This window comes from Platichthys flesus, chromosome 19, assembly GCF_949316205.1.
Source record: "Platichthys flesus chromosome 19, fPlaFle2.1, whole genome shotgun sequence".
NCBI lineage: Eukaryota > Metazoa > Chordata > Actinopteri > Pleuronectiformes > Pleuronectidae > Platichthys > Platichthys flesus.
In genome coordinates this window covers 19,284,701-19,300,154 of record NC_084963.1, presented here as the reverse complement: position 1 = coordinate 19,300,154, position 15,454 = coordinate 19,284,701, and the positions used below count along the sequence as shown (strand labels likewise).

The 15,454-nt window shown below is 39.2% G+C and overlaps 1 protein-coding gene across 6 annotated transcripts in view; it reads left to right on the top strand.

Moving 5' to 3' along the window:
- The first annotated feature begins 2,752 nt into the window (after positions 1 to 2,752).
- xrcc4 (X-ray repair complementing defective repair in Chinese hamster cells 4) overlaps positions 2,753 to 15,454 on the top strand; it is a 32,758-nt gene continuing 20,056 nt past the window's right edge. For 4 of the 6 annotated variants that reach the window (XR_009924707.1, XR_009924708.1, XM_062412677.1 and 1 more), the window contains exons 1-3: positions 2,753 to 2,876; positions 6,791 to 6,934; positions 10,961 to 11,151. Coding sequence is in view for 4 of the 6 variants with exons in the window: in XM_062412677.1 (XP_062268661.1) it covers positions 6,793 to 6,934; positions 10,961 to 11,151 (333 nt within the window). In the remaining 2 variants the exon portion in view is untranslated. Of the gene's footprint in view, positions 2,877 to 5,068; positions 5,157 to 6,790; positions 6,935 to 10,960; positions 11,152 to 15,454 lie in introns of all 6 variants that reach the window. The other 2 variants (XM_062412678.1, XM_062412679.1) reach the window with 2 other exon arrangements.

Genomic DNA, 15,454 nt, shown 5'->3' with positions numbered 1-15,454 from the left:
GAGTTGAGCATGGTTGGCAGGTTAGATCCTCGTTCAGCCGCTGCTGTAGATTTTTTTGGTGAGGGAAGGACCTCATAGGTTGCTTTAAGCAGGAAGGTAATCCTACTTGTTTCCATTCCCCACAGGTCCTTTAAGCTGATCTTTCGTTTCTCTATGCCATCCCTTTTTTATCCACTGCCCCTGTCTTGCTTGAGTGACAGCCTTTGCTAAACTTGCTGCCTCTTCCTGACGCTGAAAAATAAATACATTTCTTACTTTCTTAAAAAAATTACACAAATATTTGTGTTTGTTTTTCATCAGGATAATGCAAAAGCTAATGCACGGTTTTCCACAGAAGTTGGTGGTAAGATTGGCTAAGAAAGATCCCATTTAATTTGGTTGCAGATCCAGACAAAGGGGCGTATCCATAACTTTTTTTTCAAAACATTTTCTTGTACATCTTTATATTTTCACCAAATACCAGGGGGAAAAAGCATGTTTTTTTACTTAAAAAGCTATGCATAAGGGCTATTTGGTGCAACTTGGTTGACTTTATGTGGGGTGTGCCAATCAAGTTATAAATATTTTGGTATTTCAGCTGCAAAACTACCACCAGAAAATGATAAAGCTGGATAATTGTTGGATATACTGCAAGATCAATCCTTACTTACTCATGGAATTCCAAAATAGAATCACTAACTTAATAATTAATGGGAGATTGATTTTAAAATGGAACTTAATTGAGTTGGTGGCTTCTAATTCTATCATATAAAAAGGATTTAGTTTTCTGAGGTTTATATGAGTAAGAAGAGATGATTACAAACTGCAAAGTGGAACAAAGTCTCTGATGAATATCCTGTGAGACAGTAAACAGTCTGAAATTATATTAAAAAACTAATTAATGAGAAACAAAAACTGAACAGGAAATAATTAGCAATGGAGTCAACAAAAACTGAGCAAACTAACACAAGTTCATTATTAAGTCTTTATATTTTTTCGATTTAGTACAGGAGGTCCCCAACTCTGACCCTAACCATTCAAGGTAAAAAGCAGCCGAGGCAATGGAAAGTCCAATTCAGAGTTAATAATATTATCAATCATTCATAACCTACTCATTATCACTAACACCATATGAGCAGATAGAGGTTTCTCTCAGGGGCCTGAGTGAGGAGGCGTTCCAACTTTGTTTAATTCTGCGGGTAAAATGAAGGTCTAAACACTGCCATATAAATAATAAGACTAATAACCTCATGGTGAAGCTTCACATAGTAATTATACATACACTTACAAAACAATACAGTACAGTTTCGCGGCTGCACTTTCCCTAGGCCATATGCGAAGTGTGTCAGCCAATAAGATGAGTGGTCCAGGAGATATGCATTCCACATACGGTGCATACAGTACATACAGTACATACAGACTGATAGGGAGGCAGCGATTGTGGAATTAATCGTCAGATGCCTTTGAAAGTTTATGGCAATACTTTTTTTTTTCGCCTTGTTTCCTTGCAGTAATAACTGAAAATCATGAAAATTCAATATTATTTGTTGCTTCAGCCATTTTCACAGGTATTACAATGAATGTATCAAAGAGGCCCCACTGATGCCTTATATGTTTGGGGCTCAGATTTTGGTGCTTAGCCCACTGATAAGTCAGTTGCAGCTTGTTGGCCTTTTGTGGTGAGTGAGTTTGAGGTTGTGAGTTTGTTTCTGATTTTTTTGTGAACAAGTCAGAATTATCTCTCAGAATCTCTGACTTGAAATTAATATTTCCCACGGCCCTTGACACATGTGCACTTGGAGGCCGTCTGGGAGAGCTGTACAGGTTATTCAGTCGATTCTAATCATGCTCGCAAACACACACACAGACAGACACACACACGCACATACACACAGACACACACACACTATACATTTCTGTAGAGAATCAGTTGATGTGGGCCCACTGTTTCTGTGTGTGTCATTTAATGCCCGATCAGCCCCTAAGGCAATTATTCTTGGAGAGAGTGTCTGTTTGCAGAACTAAAATCATGCTCTTTCCGTAATCTCTTCATTTCCCTCTCAACAATATGTGGCAAACAGCTTGTTGCCTTTGCCTCGCTGACAGGGAAACTAGATCAACACAGAGAGACACTGAGAGAGGGAAGAAAATGATTGCTTTGACTTGAACGTCCATATACAGTATACTATATTGTTTCAGTGGTACAGAACATTTTCAGGGAAAAAACTTGACTGCTGATATTTCTATGTTAATATGTTTAATGTTTTAAATGTTATGAGTATAATCCTGAAATGTTAAGACCACTAATTGGAAGTCTCTTTTGATAAAAAGCGTCAGCTAAATGACATGTAATGTAATATAATGTAATAACTGTTTGTCACATTAAACCAAAATCCTGAATTTGTCTCTCGTGCTGACTTTAGTGGAGACTTTGCCACAATTTCTTATATTTTCATAAAACTGATGGAATGTGTGTGTAGCTTCAAACGTTATTGAGTTCTTTGGGAGTGGATTCAGGAGGTCCAATCCAACATATTGGACGACCTGCTGCTGTATTCAGACATTTCACATAATGCACGTTTGCTGTTCCCATTAAAAAGGTTTTAACATGCACATGTAAATATAAAAAATCAAATCAAATCAAATTGTTGATCGTGTATAATTTCTCTCCTATGAATAAAAACTGGTTGCTTTTAATAAAATGTATTGATGACGACTTTATGTCTTGATTAACCTGCCTCGCCCCCTCCCGAGATCAGCTGTTCAACTCCGTCGCAGAGTGATGACGTAGAATCACAGTTCCCGGTGCTGCTGTGAGTTGTTGTTGAAGTAAAGCAAACGAAAGGTGGGATTTTCTCCGTGAAACAAACCGAGGGCCCGACACGGTGAACCTGCGGGTGAGATAGAAAGTGGTGGAGGTGTGGACGCTGTGACTTGAGGTGTTTAAGAAGTAAACAGAGCCTGATAGCAGCAGGACAGTGGATCACCCCCTCCTCTTTTACTGAAGACTTCATTTTGTACAGTGTTTTAGTCTGTGTAGTCAAGAGTCGAACAATAATATAGTATGAAAGTTGTCAAACAATATTTATAAGTACTGATTTACGATACAAAGGAGCCCTATGGTCACACACACTAGATTATAAACTCTCATCAGATTACATGATAAAAAAATAGAAACGTTATTGCTAACTCAACCCTCTGACAAGTTTGCAGACAGCTGAATATTAGTTGCATCTAGAGAAAAGAAAAGTTATAGACAGTGGAATTCGTTGGATGTGTTGAAAAGCATTGTCTAGATGAAAAACCTGCAAATTGAAGTTGAGCTGAGGTTTTGAAATTTGAAGTCTGTACCTAAAACAGTTGAAATGCAGACTCAACAATCGGGAAGAGGAATCCTGATTGAAGCAAGTTTTCAGAAATTGATTAAATAAATTGCTTTAAAAACATCTCAGCTAATTGAATGTGGAAGCTGAAACAGTATATGCGTACAAAGCTGAATTTAGAAATAAATGACCTAAACCGCTCTAAATGAATGAGGTGTTTCACATAGTAAAGTGTGTGTGGAGGTACAAATTGAGTTTAGGATCATAATATCTATGAGCTTTCCCCACAGGGATAATACAAATGTTTATTAAATCAGCCGCTCAGTGACACCTGCTTGTATGTACATGCTAAATGAAGCAGGCGTGACCATTTTAAAGTCATCGAGCTGGACATGCCAGTAGTCAATTAAGTCTGTGAGTTACACAGCGTGAAAAAGCACAACGTTGTTTATAAATTATCTTTAAATTGTGTGTGAGGTTAACGATGTGGGAGCTATAAGAGAAGTATAAGCATTTCTTAAATGACATCATTTGAAAGTACATTGTGAAGATTCTCTAGTGCTGACATCGTTGTGAGAATGACAGATGTCAAGCTGAATGTTTGGATGTTTGAATGGTTGAAATTGGTTGAACTACTGAATGGTAGGAGTTGTTGAAAACTGAAGACAAACCCATGGAAACCAATAATGTGAATGCTGAATCAGCTTTAGTCTGTTGAATATCCATCTAAGTTAACCCAGATGGTATGATAATCACTGAGTTGACCGTGGATGGACAGCTGTCCACTGAGTTGACCGTGGATGGACAGCTGTCCATCCACGGTCAACTCAGTGATTATCATACCAGCAAAATGTCAGGCTCTGGTGAAAGCTTTTCCATTGTGGGGATTATCTCCTTTAAACTGTTTTTTTTTTAAGGCTGCCTGAAACTAATAACTAGTTAGACTTTCAATTATTCTTCAGCAGTGATCCAATTCATCATAGTTACAGAACATACACAGAACTGACTTCCCTGCGGAACACTGGAACCAGCCAATCCACCATCTGGAAAAACTTCTGAATATAAACCATCACCACTTTGTGGAAATTCTGAAATTTCCTCCAAATACAGAAGACATGACCTCAGTGTCCTCACTAACTTCTGTCTGTCCCCAACTTTGATACAGGGAATAGACACTTTAAATAAAAGAAACATCGTTTTTCAAGATCATTTTTTTTCCAAATGAGATTTTCCTCTTACTGCGTATATATTTACTTATGAAGCAGGTGTGAAAAGGATGTTGTTAAGATGAAGCTTCTGTTGTGCTCTTTAGAAACATGTGTCTGGCTGAGTTAGGAAGCATGGTGCTGTGGTCAATCATTAGTATCCAGCAAACCGAGGTGCAAGTTTCTCTCTTTCACCCTGCTCAGCCTGTACTTACGCCTAATGAGAGGTTGTGTATTAGTGCATTACAGTGCTTACAGCACTGTGATGACACGGTTTGCATGGAGCTGGACTAATCATTTACAAGAGTCCTGCTCATTTTGGTCATTACACGACCAAATGGCACTAAGGAAAACCAATGTTTAACAATAACAGGATTCTCCTTCTCACATGAGGTCTGCGGATTTTTGGTCTTACTCAGGTTGGACAGTAAATCACTCTAGCAACACCTTGCTGTGTGAGCAGACTTACATAAATATATTCTTTTGCATTTATTTGTCCCAAACAGGCACACTCATGCAGGTAGGGAAATTTAACCTCTGCTTTTGACCCATCTGGTGCAGGACACACAGAGCAGTGAGCGACCATGTACGGCGCCCGTGGAGCAGATGTTGGGGGAGTAAGGTGCCTTGCTCAGGGGCACTAGACAGGGTAGGGAGACTCTTGGATTTTGGACAGATCAATCCAGGTTTGTCTTTTTGTTGTTTCTCCGTAGAGACGAACCAGAGACGAACCAGAGACCTTTTCTGCCCATAGTCCAAGTTTCTGCCACTACTCCACCGCCTATCAAACTTCCATCAGCCAACACAACAGTTTGGATATTCTTTAACATTTTAATAAAACAATGCTCACCAGCAGCTTAACCATCGTAATAAGCTAAGCTGAGCAACATCGTCAAAAAGCCTTTGAACCGATGAGCACCATTTACCTAGTGAACCTAATTAGCATTAACTCCACAAGTCAAAATGATGACTTTATGCTGCTAGAGACTTTGATTATTGATGATGTTGTCCTGCACGTGGCATCTATTGCACTTCTGTCCGTCCTGGGAGAGGGATCCCTCACATGTGGCTCTCTCTGAGGTTTCTACATATTTTAACCCTGTTAAAAGGGTTTTTTGTAGTTTTTCCTTAGTCTTGCTGAGGGTTAAGGACAGAGGATGTCACACCCTGTTAAAGCCCTATGAGATGAATTGTAATTTGTGAATATGGGCTATACAAATAAAATTTGATTTGATTGACTTTATTGACTTTTTTTATGGCCAAGCCTCATGGGGTCCCTGATGTTTGATCCACTCTCTGCGGACCCTCAATATGTTTTTTATTCTATCTATAATTGAATTGCTCTGCCCCCTGCTGAGGGCTTCTGTATAGATAATTCACATCATATCAAGTCATTGCTGTAAAACCAGAGCCATAATCAGGGGGTTGAGTCATTTAGCTTGGAGCTGTGGTGAGGGGAGTTGAAGCGTCGGCTGGCACGTGAACAGCAGGCTGCAACAAGAGCTAGGAAAATGATGTAAGAGCAGCGGGAGTGATGACAGGTTTGCCCCAGCTCTGCACACCTTCACCAATTAGGGCTGTCGGCTCACTCTCTGCCAGTCATAAGTTTGTGAACAACCTGTCTTTTAGTGTTTCACTGTTTTGGGTAAAATCTGAAGCGACATGCTGATTACAAACACCCTCAGGAAAGAACGGACAAGTTCAGGACGACCTTAATTTGATAAAAAAAGACATGATCTGATTGAAAGTGGCCGAGTTAAGAAGGACTTAGGGAAATTATAATATTGTCTGACTTATTGTTCATTTATCTATCAAACAGACCCATATACAGTTATCATTTCCAGTATGACTCATCCAAAAAATGGAGTTTGCGACCTGATATTTGAGGAACATCTTGTCTATTTTAGCTTAAAGGAGACATATATGTCATACGTCATAATGTATTACTTGTATGTGGCCTACTGTGATTTTTTGGTGTGTGTTTTGTTTTGTTGAGGATAGGTGCTCCCTTTACCACAGACTTAGCATATATTTTTTATCTTTGCTGACCTTTGTCCTGTTAAAAAAACACCCAAATTATATGAATGAGGTGATAGACAAGAAAAGATGAGAAAATAGGTTTCACGTCTTATTTTTAGGCAACGAATGAACCAAAAACATTCAATTCATAATGATACGAAATGGTGAATGCAAGTAGGCATCGTATTTAAATCTGATAACTATAATAAATTAAGTTGTTCTTTAACCTTGTCTTGCTTTGTTTTGTTTTTGTTTTTTTTGCAGAGATGCACACCTCAGTGTGTGAAATTGATGTCTTCTCTCAGCCTGACTCCACCTACTTCCTGCGGGTGGACTGGAGGGGGCAGAGCCTAGGTTCAGGCTTCCAGTTGGTGCTAACTGATGGACAGGGAGCATGGAGAGGAGAAGGTAAAGACCTAGCGGAGCATGTCCTCACAGCACGTCTTCACACTTTTTACACGTCTGACATGACGGATTTTCACTCACTTGATATATGGACAACCTCACCTGTTTGACCAAGTACACCTTTCTCACTTCACCTGTGCTCATTTTAGAGAGCACCATCGTTGACCTTCTCAGCTGCCCTGACAGCTACTGCCAGCTGTAGATCTATTAGTGTCCCCTACAACAGCCTGAACCCTCTCATCCCAAGATTCTTCATGGAGCTGGAATCCAAGCTTGCTTAATGCAGATCCTACAGGTTCATTACAGACATCTATTTTGTAATTCATGCCCAAAGTTTATTACTGCGTGAGATCTGGGAATTTACACGCAAAGAAAAAACACTTTTCTGTCACTGTCCTGAAGACAGCAGCAGCACATTGAGTGTATAAAATAGTTTGCCAAAGCATAAAGTGAATTTTAACAGACATAAGAGCCAATGCATAATGCAAGAGTTATGTCCCATAACAATACAATTACAACTAAGTGATGGATTAAATTTCTTAATAAATGAATGCATAAATCATTTTCTAAAACGAATGTTGCCATTGATCACAACCTAATATTCCAAATATGTTAGAAGGTCTGAGAGTTTGTGTTCCAAACACCTCTGTTACTCTCTTTTACTTCGCTGATGTAAGCTTTGATTGAGAGTTTCATATTGTGTATTCAGAGATTTCTCTCTGATAACCACTATTTGTTATCTTGTGTGATTGTGCACTATAACCTGTTAGTTTTAACAAGTCTCTCCTTTGACCTTGGACATCAAAAAGGTGCTTCCACTCACATAACAGCATCTGGAGGCAGGTTTTCCTTTTCAGCAGCCATTTCTATGAAGGCTCACGCTGTTAGTGTGAAAGAAATCCTAACAGCACCTCAGGATCCAGATGTTTCTGTTGAGTACTGTTGAGATGCAGTCACTGCATTTATGATGTTATATTTTCTTATCCATTGGGTACCTTAATTTGTTATATAATGGATAGTGCTGTCAGTTTAACGCGTTATTAACGGCGTTAACGCAAACCCATTTTAACGGCGTCATTTTTTTATCGCGAGATTAACGCAGAGCTGCCAACTCTCACGCTTTCGCCGTGTGACACGCTTTTGCATGTTGGTGGTTGACTAAGTCAAAATATTTTTAAAACATCATCGTATCAGGCCGTCATGAAGTACAAGGAGCGGGTGAGTGTGTGTGTGTCTGTGTGTGCGTGTGGTTCCAGATAGAGCACCGTAGCCCCGCCCCCTGCCCCCGCTCACCCGCTCAGGGAGACACAGTGAGATCAGAGCTCAGTGACTGACTGCTTCTTAACTATGGAAACAGTGAAAACACAGAGTTTCTCTGGTCTCAGCTGATCAGAGATCAGCGCCTCAGCTTCTCGATCAGAGCAGAAGCTGCAGTTGGTTTCTATCGAGCTTCAGTATCTGTGTTCACCTGCAGTCTGACCGGCTCTCCCTTTTTGTTTTAATATTTCGCCAACTAAAATATATATTTTTAAGCTATTAGGCTGCAGCTATATGTTTTTATTTATTTAAAAACAGGGTGCCTCTTATTTCATACATTTTCCACAAATATGGGGAGGACTCAAATAGCCCTACATAGTTCTGTGTTTAATTTGTTTCAAAGTAGGCCGACACTTGCCTGTGTATTTTGTTTGTTATTTCGTTGCTTGTCTGTTTGAGAGGCCTGACTGCTATGTTCACAGCAAACTTGAAAAAAAGAAAATATTAAGCCATGGTTTAACTGCACTATAGGCTTTGTTTACCTGAAATGTGCACTTTATAATTTTATTTTGTACCGCCCTGTTTGGCAATGTTGTTTTTCAATCAAATAAAACATTTGCATAAAGCGCGCCAATCCACTTTCCATGTTGATAGAGCATTAAAACCCCCCAAAAATTATGGAGAAAAAATTAACGAAGGGACATTAAGAATAGATACAATTTGCGATTAATCGCGATTCATTTTGAGTTAACTATGACATAAATGTGATTAATCGCGATTAAATACTTTAATCGTTTGACAGCACTAATAATTGATATTGTATACATATCATTTTATACAGCCTTACTTTTTATGTCTTCATCTAAGAAATAGTCATGACAGGAAGCATGTTTGTGCAACTCTCCATCCCAGTCTCCAGTAGGCAGCTTCTCAGCAATTACCTAAAGAGATTTTTTTTAAAGGGTCAGTATGTGAGATTTAGTTTATAAGGGATCTATTGGCAAAAACTGAATATAAAATAATCCTAGGGATGTTTTCACTTGTGTGTTTCCTCAAATTGTACGAATTGCTGTTTTCTTTACCCTACAATGGGCCCTTTATATTTAACAATGTAATATTTACAACAGGATTGGGTCTTCTCTGCGGAGGCTGACATGTTTTTTTACAGTTGCTCAGACTGGACAAACTAAACACGTTTTGATTTTTTTTATAACAACTGTAGCTACCACAGGTTCTCTTTCATTTTAGGAAGGGGAGGGTGCGGTGATGGGCATTCAGCTGCAACATGCAACTTTACCACTAGATTTCACTATATTCTACATACTAAACCTTTAAATTTGATACAACTCTTCATTTGGACTCAAAGAATAACTAAATACCTTGTGTTGGTCCCCCGTCCCTCACCAGACATGATTTAGACCACAACAACAAGAGTTAATTTCCGAATTATGTCAATTTATGAGAAAAGTGTTGAATAAGATGGGATTGTGTTTTTAAAATTGTATTTCCAAAAGGTTAAAGGTCATCTTAACTGTGACATCATAGTTTTCTGCAAAACACGCTTCTGGCCTATGTTTAACACTATACCTCAGGAACACAAGCAGAGACTGTGGCCATATTTCCTGACACTGGACTGGCTGGTTAACTCTAGTTTTCTGTAGTTCTGTTGCTGCTGCATGACAAACACTCAGGGTTCTGTTTTAGTTATCTAATCTCATGGTCCAAAGCACATGGAACAAGTGTATTTAGTTGTGCCAAAACCATTTCTTTCTATTTAATGACAGGAAAAAGGCTGCTTCACCAGGTTCCAAAAGACGTTGTTTAAACCAGATGTGACGTGACTAGCGTGATGCAATATAAACGCAAAATCTGTGTCCTTCGTGTATATCGCTTGAATTGAAATATTTGAACTCGGAAATGTTGCAAGAGCCAATCAGAGCTAAGAATGACACTCACTGGACTCAGGTATTGGGACTGACCTGAGTTAGCTGAACTTTAGCTGATCAAACTGACCACTGGTCAGCCCAAGGTAGCCCTGGAAATGACAGTCACCCATACACAGCTCCAGAAAAGACAAGGAATTGAGAATACAAGCTCTGTGTGTCTCTTGATTGTCTTGTGGACAGTGTGCTGGCATCTCTGGCATTTCCACAAAATGTTCAGTGCAGTAGTTGTTTTTACTTCAGCTAGTAGTGAGTAACACAATTACTCACTACTATACTTACTACTCACACGTTTAACGGAAGTAATCAAAAATGGTTCTGCGGCGCACATCGTAGAGTAAGTTGACTTTAAAATTTGTGTCACGTTTGATCTCTTAATTACTCATGGCTGTGTTTAGGGCGGAACATGCTCACATCCCCTTTAAAAGCCAGGTACTCTTGCACCTCGGTGGATTGATATTATAATGGTGGATCTGGTGCAAAGGGAGAACATTTCTTTCTTACTACTATATCACTTAAAGCATTAACAGATCATCTGTGGGTGCAACAAGCAGAGTGCGCAGCCCCCATGTTAGTGGATATTGCCTTGATGATGCACCTTAAAAGTTTAAATGGATGTTAACCCCTAACCAAAACACTACATACAAAATGCTCAAGCCATATGTTGTTATATATTTAGTGTGTGTTTGTAAATATATTTAAAATATATTTTGCAATAATTATTGATATTGTTTTATTGCCCTACTTTAAAATAACTTTGAAATGAACACATTAAGCTATCTTTGTAAAGCCACTTAGCACGATAGGTGTGTTTGTGTTCTGTGTGCAGTGAGTGACGCAGCACTGTGTGAGGAGGCGAAGGAGCTGGAGATGCAGAAGGAGAGGTACGTCCATGACCTCCAGCAAGCACTGACTGGGACAGAGAGCTCCATCACCTACAGCTTCAACCTGACGCCGTCTCCACCAAACCACAGCTCCACTGTTACACTGGCATATGAGAAGGTGCAGAAAGACATCTCAGTAAGTGCCCCAAAAACGCAACTCTGACACAGCACAGTCATTAGTCTTTTTTTGTAGCTCAGCACAGATAACTTCTGGAGTTGCTATACCAACACATTTCACTTTGGCTTCATGGTCGGACATGTTTGTTTGAGTGCGTTTATTTAAATTTCTCTCTGCCCCCACTCTCACAAGGTTCACTTAAAGAACGTAGTAGTAAATGTAGTAAAACATCAGTAAAATGTGGAGGTGATTGTTGACATTAGAGTCTTGTAAGGGGCTGGTACTGTAAATCTTTCACATGACGTCAGTACTGCGTTTACTGTAGATAATGGTGCACCCTCATTTACCATGGCTGTTTAAAACCTCCAGAGAAAAGTGTACCAATGCTTGTTTTATTTTTTCCTGACTGAACTAAGGAAGAGATGAGTGGTGTTAAAGTTGAGTCTGCTCTCAACTTCAGCTGGTAATATTTTTCTAGAAACTTGAGTCGTGGCTTCATATGATGGTTACAGTGGTACCTCACCAATTAATTAACCAATATAAAATAATAATTACTACAAAGAATCATGTGTGATGATAGACTTTCAGATCGTAGTAAGCTTCTGGGCAAAGTCTTTTAAATAGCAGGGGTTGTTGAAAATATGATTTTCATTTGGCTCATAAATTATCTGCATTTCAGCAGGTCAAAAATATATTTAACTTTCATAGTGTACCCTGTGGCAAACTGTTTGCAAATCAGCACATTTAGTCTGTTTTATCATGTAACAAATAATTCATTTAAATGCACCATTGACTTTAAATGTTCAAAATTAATTTTTAAAAAGTCATCAGAGGATTTGGGAACACGGGGTTGAGTCTTTTTTACATTGGTAAGTTTTTTGTTTCTGATCAAATAAATAGAAAATAAAAAATTATGTTTTTTACTATCATCTGATATGATCTGTGAAAAAGAATGTTAATAGGAGATGTTAACTTCTAGCAAACTCCAGACCCAGGAGTTGAAAGTGTAACTGAAAAGAGTGTTGACTGAAAGGACTTTACCAATCTGATGGCCTTTGGCAATGTACTGAGTAATCCCTGTTCAGGGGTCAGTTGTGTGGACACATTCATTCATTATGTTGACACAATCCTTTGTTGCAATGGTAGTTATGACAGAATGGAAATGTACGTGCGTCTTTTGAGGTAAAAGGGAAATGAACTGATCGGATTTTTTTACAAAAATGTGTTTTTACAGAAGTGTACTGTTATGTGTCCTCAGAGCGTTTCGCTGGCTAGCCATAAAATTCACAAGTCATAAAGTTATGAGTCATAATGAAAGGTTTGGATCTCATTCCTGGTCATTCCCCTGTAATCGCAGCCCCTGTCCACCGCTGCAAAACACCAGCAGAGACTCACAAATGTGCAGGTGTTACATGAGGTGGTTAGCATACCAAGCTAGTGTGTTTGTGCTCATGCAGTTTGTCAGCGTGTGCTCTGTGTGATGTGTATGTTTCTCTGTGATGATTGAGACATGTGGTATCAATGTTTCATGTTATCGGATCAATTTACATCAATAGATTTAAGCTGCAAGGTTTATTCACTCAACTGATCCAGTTTGTGTAGTAAAATCTGAATCGGATGGTGTCATAGTGAGTGTTTTTTTTGTTAATTCACGCTACAATTCAGTGGGATACAGTGTGAATGAGTCCCCATAAACACAGACCAAGAAGCACAACAAAATAAATTTAACCTGTACCAACCAAAAAATCCATCCAATAGAATATGTATTTATCTCGCACTTTTCTAGTCTTTGGGTTCAGTATCTTGCCAATGAAAACAGACTTCTTACGTTATGAATCCATCTCTTCTGAATCAACTTGCCTTCAGCAGCCCGATGGGTCCATCTTCTCAGCAGTAATAGCACCAGTCTACTTCTGCCTTTTGATTGTGCTGCTCCTCATCTTTCTACCTTTCAACATGCTAACCTAAAGGGACAGATAAATGGCAAAGAATCAACTATACATAATTAGAACCCTGTATCTCATACTTGCTGTCCCCCTCTCTTCCCTCCCAGCAGAAATAAAAGTCAAAATTATTACAAGTGTTATGGCCCCACAAAATTCAATAAACAACAAAGCCTCAGATGAGGCCATATATGTAAACTCTGTATACAATATGAATGTTAATAGTATGCCAGTTTTACCCAGCATGCTCTGGGTACTTACTTGTGTTAACTTGGGGTTAACAAATATCCTGGTGTATTTACTTACACCATTGGCGATTCACAACTGTTACAGTTTTCAAAGGTAAAACAAGGCTTTGGAGATATAGCGGGTGGTTGACTAACCAGAAGGTTTGTGGGTAAGACACTGAACCCAAATCCCGTGTGTGTGTGTGTGTGGTAAAACTGTACTATAAAGTTCTTTGGGTCGTCATCAAGACTAGGAAAGCTCAATTTAAAAACATACCATTTACCATAAAAATGTATTTTAATCTTTTACTTATATTCCAGGGATCTTAACAGTGTGATAACTTGAGCTCAGTCCTCCTGTCCTCTGAAGTTTTGACTCCTGTGTTCATAAGCATGCAGAAGTATTAATGTCTTTAACATTCACCAACTCTATATTAATGTTGTAGTAAATTTAGAATAGGTGGAGTTGCCCTCTGAGGTTTCTCCCTAAATAAAAGTCCAGTAGTTAATTAATTTAGACCTGTGAGTAAGAAGCAGCTTTTGAAACAAAAGTGTCTCTATGAAAACATGAGAACCTTTTTCCCACATCAGCACTGCCCAGCCAACATGGTGGTGTCTCAGACCAGTCCACAACATCCTCTTTGACCAGATGCTTTACAGCCCAGATGCCTTAAGAGCCCAAGTACCTGCATGAGTTTGGTGAAACACTCACCATTAAAAGCTTGATACTGACCAAAAGTAGGATGAGGCAACACCTGGAAGTGTTTGCCAGAAGAGCTCAGAAGAGGCATTTCCATTTCGCGCACTATTTTAGCTGGCTGTGTAGTCTGAGGTTATTTATTTAACATTTCTAAGAGGTGGTAAAGTAATAGCTGGCAAATATAAGAGACTTGTAAATAACCCAAAATGACAAGGAAAGGCAGAGGCGGGGAAGGCGAGATTAGAAAATAAAACATAAAAGAGAATACATACATCTAATTTATTGACTTAAATTGAAATTTAATTGAAATTGAATGAAAAGAAATGTTATTGTTATGATATTTTATAATTAGGGAAAAATGATTCAATGGAAAATTAACAACAGCAGTGAGTCATTGAATAACTAATCCTCCGCACTGACTGTGTATCTCTCTTATCCAGGCTGTGCAGACACACAGCTGTGCCTCTCACCTCTGTACAGGTCACTTATTTAGGGAGCTGATGGTTGCAGAAGTCAGTGGTGATGGCACTGTTCTGACTGTTATCTGTGCGCAAACTTGATAAGGGGAAAACTTTGTCCCCCAAGGGAACGTTTTCTTATACTGTATGTCTGTGAGCAGGCCAAAACCTTAAAAAATATTGTAGGATATGAATATCCTCTAAAGCTGTGCTAATCCGTGTATTTATGTTTTTAAACATCAGGTATGGATCAGATGCATGTAATAGAAGTAACCCCTGGGGATGAATCACAAAGATTTGTCACCTGACAATCTGCATTGTTTTGATTTGCTCTGCTCACTTTAGCCTTATTTTCAGCAGCATACCACTGTTTTCATGTAGAAAAGCTCAGATAAAGCTGCTGTCCCCTAGCCTGGATGCCAGACGAACTTAGCCCCGCCCACAACATTTGAGGTCGTGAAGTTCGATCTGGAGTCGCTCCGTTGGGGAGAAATTATGCACGACCGGGCCAATCAGATTGTCAGGGCGGGCTTTATACGATGATGGACAGATGATCAACGGTAACGTAATCAACCACGTCATCAAAGTGTCCTTGGGTTGAATTCGTTTTCAACAAACATTCCTGCCGCTGGAGAGCTGAGATGTGTAGATGCTGCCATTGAGTCTGTTTTAGAAGACATCGACAGCGCATTCATTTTGAAAGAGGAACAGAGAACGTGGAGGCGACGCTAATCCCTATCGCGCCGGCGCTTGGCTGTTCACACCGGACACTGAAGCGACGCTGAACCGCCGGGCAGCGCTAATAATATCACCCGTTGATCCAGTAGATTAAAAGCATATACTTACTTGTTGCGCCAACAATAAGCAACAGCGTCCCAACATTTGTTTTTCTTGGTGTTGTCTTTATACAACATGTTCCGAGGATCATACAACTCACTGTATTTCTCCACTTCAATTATTAATTTAATATCATCCATGTTGAAGAACTTCGCT